Consider the following 18,458-nt stretch of genomic DNA (forward strand, 5'->3'; position numbering starts at 1 on the left):
CAGCACCCTGTCTTCCAGCCCTGACTTCCTCCCAGAGCCATTATCCATACCACTTCCTGCACCTCAGCCCCTGCCCCAATCCTGACATCCCTCCCAGAGACAATGCGCATACCCCCTCCTACATCCTAAGCCACCTCCACTACCCCACGTGCCACAGGACCCCTCGTTGCCTCCACTACCCCAAGTGCCTACCTCATGCCTAAGCATCCTCTCACTGACAGCACACATACCTCCACCTGAATCCTAATCCACCTCCAAAATCCCAACTCTCTGCCCCAGTCCAATAAAAGTTGGAAGGTGAGGGTGTGGAAGAGCGAGTGACAGTGGGGGGATGGAGTGAGTGGGGTGAGGCTTTGGAGAAGAGTACATCTTGGGTTGCCCTGAAATTCTGAAAGTGATCCTGGGCATAAAAAAAGTTGGGGATACCTGGCTTAGCATATTGTGGGCACTATGGAATTCAGCAGAAAAATAATTAGAATTATACAGCATCACAAAGGTTTTTACACTTAGCTAATTATATTAAAACCAGCAAATATAACTGAGCATTGCTTGGGACCTTAACCTAATTAAGGCTTTTTTTTTTTTTTTTAAAAAAAAGATAAGTAAAAAGAAAACATACATGCTTTATTTAAGTGAAGGTATTTTTTCAAAATGAGTGTTATTTTTATTAAGCTGATTTTTAAGATATCAGAAATAAAAAAGGGACTAAAAATTTGTTTCATTTTCAGTACCTTTTTAAAAAAGGGAATTCCATCAACTGTATTTTTTCCTTCATCCCTATAAACTCTTTTCACTACGTTTTAACAAAAAAGAGCTCCAGTAAATTGGGTTCCAATAACATTTTCTCCTCGTTTTCAAAACTTTAAGCATTGATTTACATATGCCAAAACAGAGCACTAGTCCACATTTCTCAGTTCTCTCTTCTTTAAGGTTTATTGAGAAGCAAACCTATTCCAGGCTCAGCCTGTTTGCCAGCTCATCTTGGTTTGGTATCTTTTAATAGCCGCTCGGTTATGTAATTTCTGAGGAGTATACTTGACTTGGTGATTGTCTTTCTGTTTTTATCCCATTTCTGGCACAGCCAAACCCTTATGCTGCTTTCAATTATGATGAGAAGAAACGACATTGAATTTGGTGGTCCTGACTCTTACCATTTAGGAGTTCTTGATCAAAGGGGTAAACTCCCTAATATGGATAGTGGATTTTTGAAGGCATTCTCAAGAGAATCCACAGTGAAGTTATGATAGTGCAGTTTACAGCCTGGCATTTAGTGCAAATATTTTAAAGAATATAATAACTTTACACTTATCACTGAACAAACATATCAAAAAACCCATAAGCGCACAAAAGAATGACTGAAGCTAAGAAGCTTGCTTTTGCAGCAAATTTTATTATTTGTATTGAGCTCCCCACACCTCCTGCCCCTTTGTGCCAGGTACTAGACAGAAAGGAAGTCAGCCCCTACCCTGAAGAGTCTGCAATCTTTTCTTTGCAAGCATACAAAAAGGAAGACAGAGTATCCATTTTTTTTCCTGTTATGAGATTCCCTACCACTTCTGTGTGACTCAGATAAAAAAAGATTTGCTGCAGTATTCAAATGATGACTTCTTGGTATGGGTTAAATGCCACACAAAGAGCAGCTCACAAGAGATAAAGCTTACATGTGCTTTAATTTTTTTTTTAAATGGAAAAAAGTAGTTTATCACAACATCTTCTTCCAAATATACCATTGTTGGAAGGAAGCTTACTGAAGCACACTAGTAGTACAAGTAGTAGTAGCATCCTTCAGTCTACGTAGACTATGGATTGCGCCCTTCGTAGTTCCATTTGGCATCCTCATTTGCAGCATCAACTGTGACTGTAAAGACCCACATGAGAGAGACAGTCCTTGCTGCATCTGTTGCATATGTAATGGGTGTCTGGCAGGTCCTTGCTGTGCTTTCTGTGGGCTCGCTTCTCCTTTGCTAGCTGTCTGATCCTCAACTCACCCTTCTGAAGGCCCTTGTATAGTTCCTGCGTCCATCTGCTGAGATCATCTGCCAGCTCCTCCCAGCTGTCTGGCTTGATGTCTACTTCCCTGAGGTCTCTCTTGCAAACATCTTTGTAGCACAGCTGGGGGCGTCTGGGAGGTCTTTTGCCAGAGGCTAGCTTGCCATACAGAATGTCTTTTGGGATCCTTCCATCATTCATCCTGTGGATGTGGCCAAGCCAGCGGAGCCGCCGCTGCCTGAGGAGGGTGTGCATAGTTGGGATTCCAGCTTGCTTGAGGACGGTAGTGTTGGACACTCTGTCCTTCCACAATATTCCAAGGATGCGCCTGAGGCAGCGTAAAGTGGAAGACGTTCAGCCTCTTTTCCTGGCGGGCATACAGGGTCCAAGTCTCGCTGCTGTAAAGGAGGGTGCTGAGGACGCAGGCTCTGTAGACTTGCATTTTGGTGTGAGTGTACAGCTTGTTTTTATTCCACACTCTCTCGCCGAGTCTGGACAGAGTTGTGGCTGCTTTACCAATCCTCCTATTTAGCTCAGTGTCCAATGACAGGGTGTCAGTGAGGGTGAACCTGAGGTAAACGAACTCGTGGACGACCTCCAGCGTATAGTTGTCAATGCTGATTGATGGAGAAACAGCAACGTCCTGAGCAAGTACATTTGTCTTCTTGAGGCTGATGGAGAGGCCAAAGTCTTTGCATGCTTTGGAGAACCAATCCAGCAGCTTCTGAAGCTGGTCTTCTGTGTGTGACACGACAGCAGCGTCATCCGCGAACAGCATGTCTCTGATGAGGACTTCCCGCACCTTAGATTTAGCTTTCAGCCTTGCAAGATTAAAGTTTCCCATCAGATCTTGTGTGCAAAAAGATGTCCTCTGTTGAAGATCCAAAGGCGTGCTTAAGGAGTGCAAAGAAGATCCCAAACAATGTCGAAGCAAGGACGCATCCTTGTTTGACGCCACTCCTGATGCTGAAAGCATCCGATAATGTGCCATCGTATTGGATGGTTCTTCTCATGTCTTCGTGGAAAGACTGGATCATCTTGCGTAACCATGGTAGACAGCCTATCTTGTGGAGCAGTTCGAACAGTCCATCCCTGCTGACCAAGTCGAAGGCCTTGGTTAGGTCGATGAAGGCAATATAGAGTGGCTTCCTCTGCTCCCTGCATTTCTCCTGGAGCTGCTTCAGAGAGAAGACCATGTCGACAGTAGCTCTCTCCGCACGGAATCCGCACTGTGATTCAGGATACACCCTATCAGCAATCTTCTGGAGTCTGCCGAGGATGACGCGAGCGAACAGTTTACCAGTGATGCTTAGGAGGGAGATTCCACGGTAATTGTTGCAGTCACTTCTGTCTCCTTTGTTCTTATACAAGGTTACGATGTTAGCGTCGCGCATGTCCTGTGGAACCTCTCCCTCTCTCCAGCACAGGCACAGTAGCTCATGTAGGGGTTCCAGGAGAGTGTCTGTGGCACACTTGATAACCTCTGGTGGTATACCATCCTGGCCCGGGCCTTTCCTACTGCAATGTTGTCAATGGCTCTCTTTAGCTCATCCACCATTGGTTCCTGATCCAGTTTGTCCATTACTGGTAGGAGTTCGACGGCATTGAGGCCTGAGTTGACCACAATGTTCTTGTGTGAGTACAGCTCGGAGTAGTGCTCGACCCAGTGCTCCATCTGTTTGGCTTTGTCAGGGATGACTACACCAGATTTGGATTTCAGAGGTGCCATCTTGTTCTGGGTGGGTCCTAATGCCTTCTTGATGCTTGCGTACATTCCCCTGAGGTTATCAAAGTCAGCACTGGTCTGGATGCTGCTGCATAGCTTGAGCCAGCAGTTGTTGGCGCAGCGCCTGGCCGTCTGCTGTACTGTTTTTCTGGCTGCTCTGAGCACTTGCAGAGTACTCTCGCTCGGTGAGCGTTTGTACTTCAGGAGCGCAGCGCGCTTTTTTCGATGGCTGGAATCATCTCATCGGAGTTAGCTTCGAACCAGTCATTTGTGTTTCTAGCTCTTCTTCCACACACCGACAAGGCTGCGTTGTAAACTGTATCCCTCAGATGCTGCCATCTGGATGTCACATCGGCACCCCCAGGGTTGCTGCGCAGATTCTCCTCAAGGGTCACTCTGAACTTTTCAGCTCTCTCTGAGTTAGCCGTCTTCCTGGCATTGATGCGGGGCCTTCCAGCTGGTTTAGAGCGGTGCACCTTCTTGGGAATCACCTTGAGTTTGGAGCAATCTAACGAGTGATCTGTATCGCAGTCAGCACTATGATAGCTGCGTGTCAGAAGGATGTTTGAGCTTATCACGTCTAGCGATGACCACGTCTAGTTGATGCCAGTGTTTTGCGTGTGGGTGTCTCCATGACACTCTGTGCTGTGGCTTGGTTTGGAAAAATGTGTTTGTGATGCACAGATTGTGGTACGTGCAAAGTTCGAGAAGACACTGACAATTTTCATTCATTTTTCCCACACCAAAGTGGCCTAAGCAGGAAAGCCACGAGTCACGATCGGCTCCAACTCTCGCATTGAAGTCACCCAGAATGTACAGTTGTTCGTGAGCAGGTATTTGCACTATGGCAGCACTAAGCACATCACAAAAAACTTGTCTTTTACTTCCGGTGCGGCGTACAGGGTTGGGGCGTAAGTGCTGATCAGGTGGACAGGACTGGCACGAGTTTGAAGTATGACCTGAAGGAGTCTCTGATCCACCCATGCCTAATTCCACCATCTGTAGAAGGGTGTTTCTGATGGCGAAGCCAACACCATGCTCCCTGGGTTCTTCTCGGGCTTTACCCTGCCAGAAAAAGGTGTAGTCCTTTTCCTTTAGAGATCCCGACTCTGCGAGACGTGTCTCTTGCAGAGCAGCAATGTCAACTTGGAGCCTCTTCAGTTCCTCATCGAGGACAGTGGTCTTTTGGGTATCGCTGAGGTCCTGAAGATCCTCAGTCAGACCTGTCAGCATAGTCCGCACATTCCAGCAAGCAAGCTTAAAACTTTGATGGTTTCCTTTTCTTGTTGATTTTCTTATTGGTTTGCCTGGTGCTCAGCTTTCAGGTCACTTGTCAGGTTTGGGAACCTTAAGCCACACGCACCCAGTGAGGCAGGTGAACTGTGGTGGGACAGTACCCTATTGGCTGGAGGCTGCCCAGCTTGAGGCGGGCGGTGACTGTCCAGTGAGATCCGACGATCTCTCCCACCGTTGGAGGCAACCCCTGGTGCTCATTCTCTACGCCAATCGAGCAAGAGCTTATAACCAGTATCTGTTACCTCCCGTGTTGGTTCAACGCTGTTAGCGACGCTGGAGTACCTCTCCAGGCGCGAGCTTGGGCGATTATTGGGACCCTGGGCTGCCCAGACGCCAGTGTTCCCCCTCTCGGATTTACTGATATAGTCCAAAAGAGGATAACCTCTATGTCTGGTACCAGCTCAGCTGCAGGAGTTGCTGGGTCAATGCCAGAAGTTGGCACAGAACCGCCTGAGGATTCCCCTCCGGATATTCTGTCAGGGTTTACTCCCTTAGCCTCGCTCCTTTCCAGGATAACCCACAAGGCAGCAGGGCATGGAGAATGTGGGTACGGTCCCACTACCTCTTGCACCTCCCTGGTGCCACATGTCCCCAAAACTACCCATGACAACCACCTCGCCTCCCCAGGACCCTCCTCCCCAACCCTCTGCCTCTCATTGGCTACCATCACCCCCCCAGATCCTCCCTCCCTGTCCCCTTTCCCCCCATACACTCTCATGACTCCCGACTGCACCACACTGCCCCCTATCAGTTCTCATTGTCCCCAGGTCCACCTTCCCCTGGCCTCTCTGCACCTGGCCACACGCTGCTGCAGCCCCACGTCCTCCAGGAAGGCGCCGATCTCGCAGCCCAGCCGCACCCTGGGTACCACCCAAAGCTACCAACTCTTCATCTGGCTACGGCTATCCCTGGAGCCTCACAGATCTGGTGCGGTGCATGCATGCAGGGAGCACAGGACTGGGTCTGGAAGCCATGCAATCTGGGCCAGCACGCCGTAAGCAGACTCTGTGGGCGCTGCCATCCTCACAGCCATACCAGACGCCCCCAAACCACTTGCCCACCACTGACATCCCTCGATCTCACCCCCCCTGCTCCTCATGCTGCAGTGGGTCCCTCAGCTCCAGCCAGCAGTTGGGGATGATGCTGCCTCTTACACCTGAAGTAGTAACTAGCTCCCTCTAAGCTCCCCCTCTAAACTCCCTTCTCAAAACTCCCTCCTATTAGCACACCAGTATCAAAAATACCACAAAGCTACCTACTAAAATGCTTAAGATGAAAGAAATATTAATTACTACAGAATTAAATTCCATACAAATGCAAATGGCTTACCTTGCAAATACCCTGTCTTTGTTTGCTTTTTCTTTACCATACTGCACAGACTGGACCTCTGTCCTCCCACTGAAAGAAAATTACAACATTGGAAAAGTAGAAGAAACATTTCTACTTAATAAATAAAAGCAACCCATACCTCTTTAGCCTAAATGCTAAATTTCACTCTGTTACATGCAAACCATACTACTTACTTCAGCAGGTTTTAACTAAGGGGGAAATTTGGATTTAAGTATTCAATATGAAGTCTCTTTTTTCACCTTAAAATGGTTTTGTAACAGAGGTTCAGTAATATTTATTCCACTTTCAGAATAAAGCCCTATCTCCTTTTCCATTTTAATGCAGCAAGGAGTCATTCATATTTTCACTCTTCACAGACACTTAAACACACTAAATTCTCCCTGCCACCAACACTATTTAAACAAAAAACATCTGATGAGGTGGATCTTACCCATGAAAGCTCATTACCTAATAAATAAAATTGTTAGTCTTTAAGGTACTACAGGGCTGCTTGGTTTCTGCGGGAAGCTACAGACCAACATGGCTACCCCTCTGAAACTACTTAAAGAGCATGCTCTCTGTACTGCTCCCTACTTCCTCTACAGACCCAGTTTTGAGTTTGCTCTTCAATTTCAGTGTGCCTATACCAGGACTTTGAGGCAAGTACTTTCAACGTGACCATCTGTCCTGTTTTAGCCAGGACTGTTCCTTTTTTTAAGATCTCCCTGGAAAGCATCCTGAATATTTTTTTTTTTTTTAAACAAGCTAACTTGTCCCGTATGTTGCAAAGCAGGGGCCTGAATTTTTCAGAGACAGCTCCTTAAGCAGCAGGGGCTGTCTGTAGGAGGTATGTAGGCTCTGTACGCAGATTGTTTAAACAGACTGTTAGCAGCAGCCCTGGGGTGATGTATGGTGGGAGGAGGGGCAGAGCCAGACTGTGTGGCAGCCGTGTATTCAGCTCATATTGCCTGAGAAAGGCAGAGGAGGTTCTCTCAGATAGCCCTCTTCCTGCCCACCTCCCCAAACATTGCTGGAAGGTAACCTGACTGGGACAGGGAAGGCAGCCGCAGGGCCCTATGGGAGGGAACAGGGCAGGGGCAGCCATTTTGTGGAAAGGGAAGATAGCTGCTAGGGGGTTGCACTTAGTTTGGTAGCCCACAGGCAGTGCAAACACTTGCACCCCCCTCCCAACCCAGACTCCCCTGCAATTCCCAACCTGCTCCTGCACCCTCCCCTCCTGCCCATATCCCATACCCCAAGTGTATTTCCTGGCAGCCCCCTCCCACACTGAACTCTTCATTTTTAGGCCCACCCCAGGGCATAGAGGGGCCCACAAAATATACTCTGGAGTAAAGGGCAGCTGGGCCCAGGCCAGGGAATCGTTGGTTTGGAGGAGTCCCATGAAGATGGGGTACAGGACTCAGGAGGGGCAGAGACAGAAGAAGGGGACAAGGTGTATCATAGAGGCATACTGGTAGGGGTTGATTAACTGTTCTAGAGGCCAGGGCTACTATATTTTGTGGGGCCCTGTACGATCTGGGGTGAGAACAAAAATCATGGGTTCACAATATGGGCAGGGGTGCTTCAAGCTGGGTCAGAAGGTTGGGATGTGAGATAGGGAAAGGGTGCTCTAGCTAGGAGTGCATGCTCTTGAGTTAAAGCCTCCTGTAAAGGGTTTTGAGTGAGAGAGCAGACTCAACCTGAACCACTGACAGATGGAGACAAAAAGGCGTAAGTGCTCAGGAGCCCAGGAAATTTAAAATAGCTTGGGAGCCGCTGACCCTTTTAAATTGCTCAGGCAGGAGTGGGAGGTGGAATGCTCCCTCCCCCTTTGGGAAGGCCAACATGCACCCTTGCTCCATTCTTTCTATCTGTGCCTTCTCTCAGAAGACCAGAGCCACAACCCCCCTGTGAGGAGGTGGAAAAAGATGAGGTGATGGGAGAAACAGGAACCCCCCACTCATGCATCTAATGAAGCAGGTCTTTGCCCACAAAAGCTTATGCTCCAAAATATCTGTTAGGTCCATAAGGTGCCACAAGACTTCTCGGTGTTTTGGGAGGGGTAGGGAGTTTGGCTGCTCCACTTTGCATAGGTGTGAATAGTTTAGAAGGGAAAGAATTCTTTTTACAACAATTATTTAGGAATTTTGTAGCTATCTGAGACCGAGCACTAATTTAAAAAAAAAAAAGAGTCCTGGTTTACTTTACTATTTGGTACATAGTAAATTAAAAACTGGAAGAACTTTACCATTGATCCTGTTTGACTTTTCAATTAGAGTTGGATTTTCAGATAAAACCAACAAGAAGTCCCATCGCACCTTACAGACAAACAGATACTTTGTGCATAAACTTTTGTGGGCAAAGACCCGCTTCACCTGATGCATGAGTGGGGCAGTTCCAGAGGAGGGTTTGAAGAGGGAATCTCAGTCAAGGGGAGGGCCAGAGTTGACAAGTGCTGTTCATTCATTTTTTTTTTAATTGTTCTCTGGCCTTTTTCCAACTTGTCCACATCTCTGTGGAAATGTGGCACTCAGAGCTCAACACAGTGCTCCAGAAGAGGGCTAATTAGCATAGAATAGAGTGGAAGAATTCATCCTTGTGTCAAAAAATTTCTCAAGTTTGTACAGATCATTTTGCATTTTAATCCCACCCTTCAAAGCACATTCAACCTTTCACAGCTCAAGCTCTCTCACACTTCTGCTATCCACTGACTTTACAAATGTACTCTCTATACCAATGTCAAAATCATTGATGAAGATACTGAACAAAACCAGACAGAACTGATCCCCAGGGGCCCCACTAGAAATTCCTGATTGAGTGAACAACTAATGATTAATGTTTGGGAATGGTTTTCCAATCAATGATGTACCCACCTTCCATTTAAGCTGTATTTTCCTAGTTTGCCTATGAGAAAGTCAAGCAAGACAATATCAAATGCCCTTAAAGTCGAGCTATATCAGATCTACTGTTTCTGTCCCACCCCCAACCACAAAGCTTGTTACCCTGAAAAGAAAGTTATTAGGTTTGTTTGACATGACTTGTTCTCAACAAATCTATGCTACTACTTATTCCCTGATTAGCTTCTAGGTATTTCAGAAGATATTACTTATTTACTTGCTCCATTGTCTTTTCAGGTACTGAAGTTATTCCTCAAGTTGTCTGTCCTTTTTTTTTTTTTTTAATAAATGGATGCTCCATTTGCCCTTTTCCAGACTTCTAGATTAGAATCAATCCCATCTTCCATGACTATTCAAAGATAATATAGATAATGGCTCAGATATCAACTCAGGTCAGCTCTGAGCATTCTACAGTGTATTTCATCAGGCCCTGGTGACTCAGACATCTAACTTTGTCTTAGTGATTTCAACCCTTCCTTTCCCCTTTTAGGCTCTGATCCTACCTCATTTTCAGTGACATGTTTGACACTGAACTGCTAGTAACATTTTTGTGAAAAATGACAAAAATTATTTAAAAAACTTCTGTCATTTCAACATTTTCAGATATTGTCCCCACTCTCCACTCACTGAACAACATGCCTGAAATGTAGAAATGTGGAGCTAAAAAGGACCTTGAGAAGTCACCAAGTTTATCTTCCTGGGCTGTGGCACAACCAGGTAAACTTAGATTATCCATGACAGACATTTGTAAAAAACTTCCAATGATGGGGATTCCATAACATCCTTTGGAAGCTACTTCAGAGCTTAATTACCCTCATAATTATAAAGCTTTCCTAATATCTCACCTGTATCTTCCTTTCTGCCAAGCCCATTACTTCTTGTCCTAATGGTATATCCCAGAAGGAAAACAGACTTTTTCACAGAAAACAGTTACTTACCAGTACCGGAACTTTGAACCCAAAGTAAAATAATGTGCAAAAAAGTTCTTCTGAGGTGGCAGTGGTCTGTCCAGTCGGAAAAATGTGTGATGCTCAACACAAGCTTTCCACAAATTCTTACATGCTCTGTAATTCACCATATTGAATCCCAGTAACATTTCTCTGGAATCATGCTAAAAAAAGAAAAGCATAATCTCATCTTAGAAAAATTATCATTCACTACTATGTTTAAGAAATGTGTGTAAGGTTATTATTGTTTACTGATTACAGTGACGTTTTCCAGAATAGTACAAAGCATTCTATCCAAGACTATGTTTGAAGTATTTTAAGGTAAATTTACTAGTTAATTTTATATCCTTTTTTTCCTTTTAATGATCTTATTTTCAATTCTGTGACAGGGTCTCCTCAGGCATCTAGTAAGCCTGAAGGAGCTCTCAAGCTGGGGAGAGGATGTTGATGCCAATTGACACTTCACCGTTATTACGTTTGGGTGCTCTGACAGAGAAGAGAGAGATCACAAAAACCTTACCTCCCTAAGTTTCTGTGGTGCCAGACCTTCAGCTTATTAAAGGGTAAATACTGGCAAACACAGGAAATACATACTGCTGTCACACATGCAATTTTTTTTCAGTGAACAAGAAGGGTCTCTACCTACTATGTTTAAAAACAATCTTTACTGTTTAATTATTTAAAGTAAAATGTACACAGTAATTTAGGGCACTGAGCATGATGTATTTCAAACACATAATCATTAGTAACTAATAGAGCTTTTCAACACTGTTTACCAAAAGTCAAAAGTCAACTGCATAAAAAATTTAAATAAAATAAAATGGGACCACAAAGGGCTTCTTTAAATTCTTACCTTCCAAAGCTGAAATCTTTACAGTAGAAGCTTGATTATCCAGCACTCCTGTAAGAACAGGCACTGCTGGATAACAACATTTTCCAGTTAGTCAAGCAAGGCCAATGGCCACTCTCAGCTAATTTTGGCAAGGAGGCTCACCCTTATTCCTGAGGCCCGGGGAAGCCATCCCACCGCTGCTGCCTTCAACAGCGCAGATGGCCCAACTCTGCAGGTTCTGGCCGGGGAGGTGGCCCCGCTCTGCTGGCCTTGGCCAGGTGGGGCCAACCTGCAGCAGCTGACCCAGCATGCCAGTTAATAGAATGTGCCGGTTATCCTGCTGCTGGGTAACAGTTTTTACTGTACTTTTTTTTTCTTAAAAATATTTAAACAAATTACACAGTCCAAAAAGGGCTGGCATAACCATATGGGTTAATATTTTCAAGAGCATTAAAGATTGTATTATAGATCAACATACAGTCTGCCTTTTTATAAACTGTATACATGATATTTTAGAAAGATTGTCTGTTTGATCAAGAACTCTTCCTAAAAAGTTAAGAGCTAGGTCTACCTAATTTGGTATACAGCTTCCCCTCATCATAACAAAGCATCTTAGGAGTTTGGTTGTGTCAGCAAAACAGGACGTGCCAGCAATGGGACTGCTTCTCATAAAAATCATACAGAAGAGAAAGAGAACCACAAATCAAAATCCTCAAACTGACATAACTGAGTAAATGTTGAAAGAAAGTAAACCCAGGTAAGCAAGAAAAACAGAACAAACCTGGAATAGGGTTACTTCTCAATAAACCTTATACAAAAAAGAAAATTTGGAGAACTGTTCTGTTTTGGCATCCTAACTCACTAAATCAATGATTAAGATTCGAAAACTAGAAGAAAATATTGGAAACCAAATTGACCACAGCCCTTTTTTATTGAAGTGCAACTAATGGTCAGAGTTTGTAACAGGGATTGGAAAACCAGGAATAGTGGACCACATTAGTGGCCTTCTTTCACCTTAATGGATTGCAGCAGCTCGCAGCCCACTGGGCTTCCACCTGAGGCCCTGCAGCCCCATCTGCCTCTCCTCCCATACACCAGGGAACCAGAGCTCTAGACCTGGAATGCCAGTTAGCAGAAAGGAGGAGGGGGAGAAGTGTGACTGGACTGTGAAGTAGGCAACTGACACTTCCTCCCAAACTGCTGAGAGGGAGGGAGGAGGCATAGGAAGTATAAAGCTCTGGTGCTCTGGTGTGTGAGGGGGAGGGAGGGTAGTCAAGGGCCTAGAGGCTACAGGTGAGGCTTCACAGGCCACATGAGGCCTGCAGGTTTATACTGGTTTATAGGGATGAAGAAAAATACATCTGATGTAAATTCCATTTTCAAAAATTTGCTAAAAGAAAATTATACAAATTTTGTTAATCCCTTTAAATCTGAAATAAATATTAACTTCAAAGTAACACTGTGTTTTTGAAAAACACAAGCATTTAAACAAAGCATATACATTTTCCTGTTACTTTCCACAAAAAACAGAACAAAACAAAAACAAGAACAAGAACAACAAAAACCCACTCCCAAACTTAACTGACTTAAAGACACAAGCAACACTAGGTAAATCAGGTAGATTACCATACATAATATATCGAAGTAGTGTGATATTTCCCAAGCTCACAATCTTGTTATCCTTAACTGCTCTTTTATGCCTGAATTCTGTCTGTTGCTTAATCCTGCCACTTCTTCCTTCATGCAACATCCAAAATTGTTGCCTTTGCCTTAATAGCCTTCTTCCTGGACTACTGTATTCACTCATCTGACCTTAGGGATACTCGCAATATTCCAAAATGCAGCTGTCAAACCTGGTTTGCCAGTCTGCCCAGATCAATCTCCTTATAACCCTGACTGCTCCTTTGGTGCCAGATTCCATTCTTCAGCCTCACTTTTGTAATTCTGCACAGCTCTGTTCCTGACTTCAGCCATATTACTGCTCACCAACAACTCTCCAGTTTAGATCCAGCAGTAAACTTATTCCCTAGATAAGCTGCTGCCCCCAGAGAAAACTTTTGTAATGACTCATGAGGCAGTGGTAAGCTCAAAATAAGTTCATATTGGAAAATCCTGTACCAGAAGTATTCATAGACTACTTTGAATCCCAAGAGCCTTCTGTATGTTGATATTGATATAATCATCTTGCCTGCTGAAAACCATAAACCTATGTCTATTCCTAGTGTGGGAATGATGGTAGCAAGCATGACCATACAGAATTTTGGCTTATGAATAGAGTGCTTGATGTGTCGGAGGTCCAAGATCAGTCTCCATCCCTTTTCTTCTTGGGTACCAGGAAATAGCTGGAATAGACCTCCATGCCCAAAAAAGGCTTCAGGGGCTCACTCCATTGCTCCTCTCTGCACAAGCGAATCTACCTCTAGGGGAAGAATACTGTCAACAAGCAGGACTGTGGTAAGGAGTGTCAGGGTGGGAGATGTGAGGGAAGCATAACCATAAATTCGATGGCGTGGCCATCTTGAACAATGGCCAAGACCCACCCGCCCATTGTTATAGCTCTCAGAAAGCGTGGAGGGTGGGAGTGTTGGTTTATAGATTGACTGATGGCTCTCTGGGTACACTTCGAAATACCATTTTCATAACAAAAGTGCATTGTGCAGATGTTTGCATTGCCAGAACAGGTGAATAAGTAATTTGTACCTTAGGGTGCTTCTGAGGACATTAGTAGAAGACATGAGGAGTTCTACAGCATTGGGCTGGTGGTAGACAGTAAAATTTTCTTTGGTGCTGGTATATATAAGCTCTAGGATCATACGGTGGCTTTAGAATCCTTTCAAGGTGTAAGGAACCATCAGTTTTCTAGTTTAAGAGGTCTGATTTGTCAGAAAATATGTCCTGGACTGTGTTCTGCACCTCCCAAGAGAAGCCTGAGGAGTGTAAACAGGATTCATGACAATTCCCGTCACTGAGACTCAAGACAATACGTCTGCTGAATCAACTGTAGCCTCAAGAATGGACCTGGCAACCACCTTGCATTCCTGTAAAATCACTTGGAACAGAGTGTGATCCTCCTGAGACAGCTTATCTGGAAACTCCTCAATCAGACCATAAAGTCACCAGTACAACACAGTAGAAGTTCTGGGACTGTAATCACACCAAGGAGTGTGGGAGGGATAGCTCATTGGTTTGAGCACTGGCCCACTAAACCCAGGGTTTTGTGTTCAGTCTTTGAGGGGACCATTTAGTGAAACAGATTAAAAAAAAACAAATCTGTTCGGAATGGTGATCGGTCCTGCTCTGAGAGAGCAGGAGAGTGGACTTGATGATCACAAGGTTCCTTCCAGTTCTATGAGATGAGAGAGAGAGAGAGAGAGTTTCTTTTTTTTAAGTTCAGTATCTTACCTTACCTGTGGGCTGGGGCGGAGCATGGATGGTGTTTGGTCTACTCTGATGCATTCTCTTTTATTAGAGTTGGGTAGAGTGCAAAACCAAAAATTCTGACATTTCGTGGAGGTTGGGGGAGCATACCTTTCCTTAAGCCTCTTTTAGGGTCAGTGCGCCCATGACTGGGATATACCACATGCTACATACAAGTTGAAAAATGGCATTACTGATAGATAAGACAAACCTTGTCAGTGACAGTGAGTGCAGAATGTCTAGTATCTGACACTGACTGTCCTGCACCTCTTCAAATAACTCAAAAACACTGGCTATTCTCCACACAAGTTCTTGAAACCGACGGTAGTCAGCTATTGTTAATACAGGTGCATCTGGAGACCACAAAGGGAATACCTGCAGATCTACTGGTATAGTCGGAACCAGGCTCATCCAGCCCCACTTCTCAATGTCTGTCAGATGAAGGGTTGGGTAAAGAGCGCATAAACAAAAATTCTGACCCTTTGCAGAGGTGGGGAAGGCATAATACCTTTCCTCAGCCTCCTTTAAGGTCAGTTCCCCTGTGGCTGTGATATACCACATGGTGCATGCAAGGGCTGTGTTGCCAGAACAGATATATAGGCTACACGTAAGTCTACAGATTTCTCCCAAACTGAGCAAGACTTGTCCAAAGGAACATAGAGGTCGCAAGCTCCAATATGTCTACTTCAGTCGATCCTGCCATGATTGTATTTGCACCCAAGATGACAGATACCAGCTGCCTGGATTACACAAAGGAGCAAACCAATACTGAGTCATCAAGCCACTCAGGTAATCCTGTTTCCAGAATAAAAGCAGCAGATTGTGCCAGATATCCTGTCCTTGGGAATTCTGCCTAAATGGTGGTGCTGATGGAGCTACCAGAAGAAAATGCATTAAAAAGGTGTGGCCAGCAAGAGGCAAATATACTGCATAAGATAAAAACCCTCTGCAGAGATGAGTACCTTGGAACACATGGAGACTTCACTCCTTCCAAGGCTAACTGTTTGTGAGGCCAGAAGCATTTCCAACTCTCCCCAGATCAATGGTATCAAGTTTGCTGATGGAAATGGAACTGAAATTGGCCTGGCCTCAGGACTGGCATTTCACTCAATGTTGGTGGAGCTGAGGCAGGAGGGTTACATTGACACAGCATGGGGGATCCAGTAAGCAACGTAGCCTCTTATGTTTGTGCGTCTTGGAGGGTACCACTTACCCTCCATAGGTGGAACTTGTGAAAGATGCAATATCTATTTTGCATTTGAAGGAAGACTTACTGCCATACTTCTGCATATGCTTCCAGAGGGAGGCTCCTACATGGGGTCTGTAGCTTTGGTAGCAGCAGATCTGCACAGAGGCTCTGCAGTAGTACTCAAGGATTGCTCAAACCATGGTATATGTGGAGAGTTCTATGGCCAAGATCAGACTTCAAGACTATAGCTGCAAGTTGAACTTCTCTAGTCCAGCACCCTTGGGACCTAACAGGTTCTGAGCAAGAGAATTTGCCAAATCACGGAAGGTCAGTACTGTCTAGCAGCATTACCAACACTTCCATTGCTTACTGGGCTCTTAGAAGAAACTTAGGAATAAATTACAAGTAAATAATAGCATAGAACACTGAAAGCCAGGACTCGTGGCTGTAAACAAACTTAGGGGATCACGAGAAACTTGGACACACCCATGATAAGCGGTAGTCCAGCGAACTAAAATCATGACAGGTTGCGAACGTTACTGGACAAGAGAGTGCCAGACTAGAGAGGTTCAACAAGTATTTTCGTGAGATATTTCTTGAGGCAGAGAGACTGGTCTTCAGATGTACAGGCAGGGAAGGGGATGTGAAGATGTTGCACTCGGAGGCAACATGAACGTCGCTCAATCAGTACAAACAGCGTTGGGCTCCACTGCTGATGGAAAATGAGCTAGTGCAGGAAGCAGACATCTTTGGTGTAATCCAGTGCCAGGAGTATAGTGGGGGAGGGGAAGAAAAGGATCTGTTTAGTGGGAAAAACCAAAGTAGTATCTAAAGTCCTTCATTATTTAAAAAACTGCTCAGAATTACCAAAGTCAGTGAAAAATAAAATATTAAATATAAACCAAAATATGACTGCTTTGGAAAATATTTTGAAAATGCTTGACTAAGAATGAGAGGTGAGCAGAAGATCTGACTCAAATCATGCAATAGTGAGAAGAAACTGAAGATGTGGACAGTCTGCCCCTCCCTTTACTGTCTCAGTTAAAACCAGAAGGCAATCAAAGGCATGGGTGTGGATAGTCAAACCATACTACTTTGTAAAGCTCTGGCTCTTGGGACATTGTGCATCTTTTTAACTTTGAGTGGAATACTTGAAAAATGTCTTACCGTTTCCCATGCCTGTTCTCTTCCTCAGCGACCTGGACAGGGTCACTACTCACTCAATTCAGTACTATGCAGTCCAATTGCATTACATGCACAGGCATGTATAATCAGCAAAAGTTATTCTTCATAGAAAAGTCTAACTTTTTCAAATATTTAGAAAACAGAAGTATCTAAAAGTAGCACTTTTTCTACAGTATGCTGGCCAGAATTACGTAAGAGACTAATTTGTCATTTAAATGGGACAAAGCCTGTCTATGTTAAAGTCTCATGATGATCCAGTCTTTCCACGAAGACATGAGAGGAGCCGTCCAATACGATGGTACATTATCGAATGCTTTCAGCACCAGGAGCAGCGTTAAACAAGGATGTGTCCTTGCTCTGACACCGTTCGGGATCTTCTTCGCATGCCTCCTTAAACACACCTTTGGATCTTCAACAGGACATCTTTTTGCACACAAGATCTGATGGGAAACTGTTTAATCTTGCAAGGCTGAAAGCTAAATCTAAGGTGCGGGAAGTCCTCAGAGACATGCTGTTCGCGGATGACGCTGCTGTCGTGTCACACACAGAAGACCAGCTTCAGAAGCTGCTGGATCGGTTCTCCAAAGCATGCAAGGACTTTGGCTTCTCCATCGGCCTAAAGAAGACAAATGTACTTTCTCAGGACGTTGCTGTTTCTCCATCAATCAGCATTGACAACTATACGTTAGAGGTCGTCCACAAGTTCATTTACCTTGGGTCCACCATCACTGACACCCTGTCGTTGGACACTGAGCTAAATAGGAGGATCGGTAAAGCGGCCACAACTCTGTCCAGACTCGGTGAGAGTGTGTGGAATAACAACAAGCTGTACACCTCACACCAAAATGCAAGTCTACAGAGCCTGCATCCTCAGCACCCTCCTTTACGGCAGCGAGACTTGGGCTCTGTACACCGGCCAGGAAAAGAGGCTGAACGTCTTCCACTTACGCTGCCTCAGGCGCATCCTTGGAACATTGTGGAAGGACAGAGTGTCCAACACTACCGTCCTCAAGCAAGCTGGAATCCCAACTATACACACCCTTCTCAGGCAGCGGCGGCTCCGCTGGCTTGGCCACGTCCACAGGATGAATGATGGAAGGATCCCAAAAGACATCCTGAATAGTAACAGAGAGGAAGCCGTGCTAGTCTATACACTATCAAAACAAAAAGCAGTCAAGTAGCACTTTAAAGACTAACAAAAGTCCTCCTTGCTCACTGTTTTTGGTTCTCTGTGTCTTAAATATTGAGTCTGTTCTGGTCTGAAGAAGTGGGTCTGTCCCATGAAAGCTCACCTAATAAACTATTTTGCTAGATTTTAAAGCACTACTTGACTGCTTTTTGTTTTGAAAAGACATTCTGTATGGCAAGCTAGCCTCTGGCAAAAGACCTCCCGGACGCCCCCAGCTGTGCTACAAAGATGTTTGCAAGAGAGACCTCAGGGAAGTAGACATCAAGCCAGACAGCTGGGAGGAGCTGGCAGATGATCGCAGCAGATGGACGCAGGAACTATACAAGGGCCTTCAGAAGGGTGAGTTGAGGATCAGACAGCTAGCAAAGGAGAAGCGAGCCTACAGAAAGCACAGAAAGGACCTGCCAGACACCCATTACATATGCAACAGATGCAGCAAGGACTGTCACTCTCGTGTGGGTC

At 44.9% G+C, this 18,458-nt stretch overlaps 1 protein-coding gene across 1 annotated transcript in view; it reads right to left on the reverse strand.

The window, feature by feature from the left end:
* Nucleotides 1-18,458, reverse strand: part of PTPN4 (protein tyrosine phosphatase non-receptor type 4) — a 167,384-nt gene that overhangs the window by 62,866 nt on the left and 86,060 nt on the right. The window contains exons 12-13 of the mRNA XM_075001253.1: nucleotides 10,176-10,348; nucleotides 6,341-6,409 (exon numbers count right to left, since the gene is read on the reverse strand). Of these exons, the coding sequence (XP_074857354.1) occupies nucleotides 6,341-6,409; nucleotides 10,176-10,348 (242 nt within the window). The remainder of the gene's footprint in view (nucleotides 1-6,340; nucleotides 6,410-10,175; nucleotides 10,349-18,458) is intronic.

This window comes from Carettochelys insculpta, chromosome 8 (genome assembly GCF_033958435.1).
Source record: "Carettochelys insculpta isolate YL-2023 chromosome 8, ASM3395843v1, whole genome shotgun sequence".
In the NCBI taxonomy this organism is placed as follows: domain Eukaryota; kingdom Metazoa; phylum Chordata; order Testudines; family Carettochelyidae; genus Carettochelys; species Carettochelys insculpta.